The sequence below is a fragment of the Camelus bactrianus genome, chromosome X (assembly GCF_048773025.1).
Source record: "Camelus bactrianus isolate YW-2024 breed Bactrian camel chromosome X, ASM4877302v1, whole genome shotgun sequence".
Lineage (NCBI taxonomy): Eukaryota > Metazoa > Chordata > Mammalia > Artiodactyla > Camelidae > Camelus > Camelus bactrianus.
This window is the reverse complement of record NC_133575.1, coordinates 87,295,352-87,300,775: the sequence shown is the minus strand read 5'-3', so window position 1 is coordinate 87,300,775 and position 5,424 is coordinate 87,295,352. Positions and strand designations below refer to the sequence as shown.

At 43.8% G+C, this 5,424-nt stretch overlaps 1 protein-coding gene across 1 annotated transcript; it reads right to left on the bottom strand.

Moving 5' to 3' along the window:
• Positions 1-2,292: 2,292 nt before the first annotated feature.
• Positions 2,293-5,131, bottom strand: LOC141576240 (histone H2B-like). Its single transcript, XM_074358988.1, has one exon. It carries the CDS (start codon positions 2,779-2,781, stop codon positions 2,293-2,295), a length of 489 nt encoding a protein of 162 aa, XP_074215089.1. The 5' UTR covers positions 2,782-5,131.
• Positions 5,132-5,424: the final 293 nt, after the last annotated feature.

The following is a 5,424-nucleotide window of genomic DNA, read 5'->3' as shown; positions in this document are numbered from 1 at the left end:
ACACAGGATCTGCCTGGATTCATGTCCTTAAATCCCCAGGATTCAATCCAAGTAAGGAACCAAAAAGATCAGGCAAATTACCACAGTTCCTTCCCCCTTAATCTCTAGGCTGATTTTTATAGAAAGCCTATGATGTGTTCAGCTCTGCTCACTGGACCACACTTTGAGCCAATGACTATGGTTCACAGACTGCCAGTCCCCCATTGTCTGGAACAGCGGGGCCAGGAGCTTGAGCTGCTCTCACTGGACACTCTTCAATGGATCTAAAAAAATTGCCAGTCATGAAAATGTGTGTTTTAAAATATCAAAAGTTTGTCTGCCTGGGAAGAATTGATTGGCTACCTCTGAAAGGACTTGAAAAGTAATTTCAAAAACCCGGGACTTAGAAAAGTGAAATGTGTCTGAAAACTTCCATTTAGCAATTTCTGTACTAAACACCAGTCCCCATTTGTATAGTTCAATGTATGCTTAAACTGGGATACTTTGAAAAAGGTAACAGGCGTAGTTGATGGCTGTGTCTGCTCCTTCGCTTCATCTATCTATTGCATATCACACACAAGATACTTCTGAAATTGTCCATAGTGCACTCGCGGGAGAAGGAGAAGAAAATGGGAAATGAAAATGATACAAAGCCAATTGCAACCTTTCAGAAAGCTATAAATGCTGACCTAGAGAAAGCACTAAACCTGGGCTCAAGGAAAAGTTGGATTTCAGTAGTTTCTCTTGCTTTTATCTCATGGTTTGCCTCAGAGTCATGTTCTATACAGTTTCCTACATCCAAATCAACGGGTACTGAAAAGTTTTTTCAATTCATTTATTAAAGTATAGCTGTGAGAATATTATATATTAGTTTTGGATGCACAACATAGAGATTCAACAGTTTTATAGATGACACTGTTTAAAATTTCTACAAAATAATGGCAATATTTCCCTGTGCTGTTCAGCATTTCCTTCTTGTGCAATTACAAGGTGCAAAATGAGCCCTTTAAAATATGATGAAATCCTGAGTTCTAATGTAAACCACAGTAAATTTCAAAGGATTGAAATCCCACAGTGGGTGCTCCCTCTACCAATGTAGGAAGCTAGAAATTAAGTTAAAAGGAAAGGAATTGGAAAATCACTGAGTATTTTGAAATTCAGCAACATACCTACAGAGAAACGAAAGATAAAGAAGACAATGCACCAAGAAGAAAAAATAATGGATATTAAATTAAATTAATATCATCATAGGCATTAACCCTGAAATCACGTGAGGTCGAGGAAGGAGGCATCTTGTTCTCTTGATGCCCAACATCCCCCTCTTATTTTGATGCCAGGACGTAGACACAAGTCTCACTAGCAGATCAGGAGGCCTATACTTTTATCACTATGGTTAAAAGCAAGTAGTGGAAGGAAAAACTCCAGGCAAAGTATCACACCACATTCCCCCTAAATCTGCGGGCTGAGTATCACAGGAAGCCTCTTATACATTCGGTCCTGGTCACCCCACCACACTTTGGGCCAATTGCGGTGCCCCCAAGGGGTGCGAGTCCCTCACTGGCTGCTGCTAGCGGAGACTGCGGCTGTCGCTGGTCTCATCGGACACTCCCAGCATCCGTGCAAAATTGCAGTTCAGTCAAGACTTGCTTCAAAAGTGAAAAGTTACAGGCTGCAGAAAAATAGACTCAGATCATTATAAATTAGGTAGAAGAGAAATTTCCAAAGGTATGGCGCTTGAGTCACCCAGTGAGTCTAGAAAAGTTGCTTTATCTCTTTTGGCAGTGTGTTTGGGTCCTATTATTTTATGTATTGAATGGCACTGAGATTTCAAATATGTTGAAGGAGTGTGAATGGGCAAGTTTGATTTTTATATCTGCTACCGAACTTTCTCTGTCCCTATTTCACACATTAAAAATCCTGGATGATACTGCTACATCCACGGGGAAGAATGACAACCTAAAAAGGCAAATTAAATTGTTAGGGAGATAACTTTGGCAGTAAAGATCCCTAAAAAGGCTGACCTAGAGATATAACTAATAGAAATGACCATTTAGGAGGGGAAGACGTGCAGTATGGTTAAGAAAATGCACGGGTTTCCATGGAACCCATGGCTCTACAGACGTACACTCAAGTGGAGTTGATAAGGTTCATAATGTTTCCCTCAGGGAAGAAACGCTTTACACATGGACAGAGTGGCAGAGGTCGACAAACCAGAGTGGCTCGGACTTTTCAGTGCTACAGGTCTTTTCCCGCCAAGTGAGTGGCTCTGAAAAGAGCCTTTGGTTTGCGATGCTCAGGTGGTCCTGAGGCAGCTCATTCGCACATGGTGTACCTGATGACAGCCTTGGTGCCCTCGGATATGGCGTACTCGCCGATCTCCCCGGGCAGCAGCAGGCACACTGAGGTGTGGATCTCCCTGGAGGTGATGGTGAGGCTCTTGTTAGAGCGGGCCAGGCGCGCGGCCTCGCTGGCTATGCGCTCAAAGATGTCCTTAACGAACGAATCCATGATGCTCACGGCCTCCTGCGAGAGGCTCAGGCCTGTGTGCACCCGCTTCAGCACCCTGCGGAAGTAAGTGGCGAAACTGGTGAAGTCGCCTGCTGGGCGGCGGCGGCGGCGTTGGCGGCGTACGGGTGTCTTCTGCTTCAGCGTCTTCTGCTTCGGCGCCTTCTGCTTCGGCGCCTTCTCCTTTGGCGCCTTCTGCTTCGGCGCCTTCTGCTCTGGGCTCTTGGACTCAGCTTCTTTGCGCTCCTCGGTGTCCACGATCTCCTCCGAAGTGTGGGCGGACCGCGGCTCAGCCATGTCGGAGTGTCTCGCCTCCCCCACAGCTCAGAAGGAAGGGCAACGGCAGCTGCGAGGACCGGTTTATCAAGCCTGCCTTGCCTGACGTCACGGCCAATCTGCAGATCTGATTGGATAGGATGCGGGGCAGGGAGCCGTGTCGCTAAGGCAGGCCATGTCACGTGTCCTTGGTTGCCCCGCGGCTTGGCCGCACATCAACCAATCCGAGTGGCAATCTGGTGACCTTTAAACTTTCCGTGACCCCCACCAGGTGACCTGTAAACTTTCCACGACCTCCACCAGAAAAGCTTTGCAACACGCAAGTTCATGTCGAAAAATGACATCCGTTCCCCTCAGCTGCTTTATGCCTGCCAGTTATCCGCGAGAACTTTACAGAGAGGTCAAACCCACGTCTCCTACGCGGACGGAAAATCACTTTGATCTCCCTGAGAGGGTCTGACCTCCGCAACCCAAGTGCGTGACGCCTCAGAATGACTGGCCCCCTGGGGGCCATTTGACTTGCACCCAGAACCTGCTCTCTCGGCGGCTGAGTGCGCGGCGGTGGCTTGAGGAGGAGCTGTCCGACTCGGTGAGCGGAGGGCGCCTCAAACTCGTAGACACGACTGACCAGCTCTTACCTGCAATTCTTATCAAAACCTTCAGTGAATCAGAAGAAAGAGAACGGCAAAACCGCATTCTCCACAGACGGAACCCTACAAAAGTGGGATACCTGTACAGAAATATTAAAAATATTTAGTATTTGCCAAATTTTTAATCGTTTTGTAAACATTCCCTACGTTCCCCCCAAATACCACACGTAGTTGATTTGCTGAAAAAACTATGAGCTCTCAGTTGAAAGGAGCTATTTTTGTAATTCCTTAGAAACCTTTAGAGTGAGAGGAAAATAGTCAATTAAAGGGAACTTTTTAAAAAATTAAAAATATATTCCTTTCAAAAATCAGTAAGAATTCAAGCAAAACACATCTTTAACGTCTTTATAGAGAAATAAATTACAGATATTGAACCAAAGAGGACTTAGGAATAACTGAAGAACTAGAAGTCTTCAATGAGCTATGATCCTAATGCTCATGCTCCCAAGTGTCCTGTGGGACCTTCAAGAAATGAACGGTTAATTCTACCTCTAATAAGGTAGCTCCCGTCATGAAAGGAAAGATTCTGTTTTTTATTACTAGAAACTATTATATGAAGACAAAACCATGGAAGAAAGTTTGCAACAGGGAATTATTTGGACTGTGATGACGATGATAATGTGAACCCTAACGTTTTCGGAGGACGCCCTTGTGATTACAAATTCTTAAGCAGATATTTTCCCTCACCCAAAATCAAGGACATGGAGTAGAATTCTTTGGGGATGGGGGGGGCATCTGCCTTTTCCATTAAGAAATGTCCTGTTTTTCATTAACGGTGCAGTCATTCTAGTAACTACATTTATTAAAGGTCTCAGTGGACTACTAATTTCTGTCACTTTTCACGCATAGCTGAGCGTTTTAATGAATATATATGAATACTTTTGTCAAGTTATTTTTCATGTTTTAAATGGAAAATGTTCTCATTTTCTTTTCCATTTATTGAGCAAATTAGAAGGGCAAGTGACCCTTTAAACTACTCTGCAACCTAAGAGACAACTGACCCTCATACTGGTGCCCTGGAGGTACCCCTCCATGGGTGTGTCCAGCAGGACAGGCAGACTTTTTACTTGTCGGCTCAGAACTCTCAAGCAGCAAGGCAGAAGTTATGTGTCCTCTTAAGGATTAGTTCTGTAATGGACATAACGTCACTTCTCCCATACTCCATTGATCAAAGACATTACAGGTCTACCAGAGTCAAAAAGAGGGGAAAACAGACAGGACTTTTCCGTTGGAGAAGCGTCCAGGAACAAGCAGCCTTTGTGAAGTCAATGAAAGGCATCATACAACACATGCTTCTCGAGATGCTGCTGGGTGCTACACACATGATATATCCGTAGCACAAAGTCCTGGTATCCTTGCACCTCAGTGTTAATCTAAGGAATACTTTCCCACTTTATTCACTGCTATATGGGTGACCGCAGGCATGCAGTGAATCCCTATAATCCAGGGCAGAGTTTTCACTCTAGTGGCATGAGTTTTCTGACCATTGTAGGCATTCCCTCCCACCCCTGGGTCCCTGGACATAGAGACACCGACATACAGATGGACAGAAAGGAGAATGTATCAAATGAGTAAATGTTAAAACAAACTCTACCAGAAACTGATCTCAATATCAGATTTATTTTGATTTCCACATTAATGATCTTATCTCCAAACAAGATTATATCTGAGGTACTGGGGGTTAGGACTTCAATATAAGAACTTCAGGAGGGCACAATTCAACTTATATGTAATATGAAACCTGAACTGTGGATCGGCACATATGCTGCCTCTTCCATCATATTGATTATTCCAATTTGGAATATGGATTATTCCATATTTCCAATTAAGAGAAAAAAGGTGACCTCATTCATCCTCTTTGTACTCAGACTATGCATTGCTTAATTTATGAATATTTTTTTTTCATTTCTAGCTTCCTACCTCTGTGAAGAGGGAAGGTAACTCTGTGATTTCAATTCTTAGAAATGGTTGATGATTTTCTTTAAACCTCTAATTAGTTCAATATTTTAAAGAA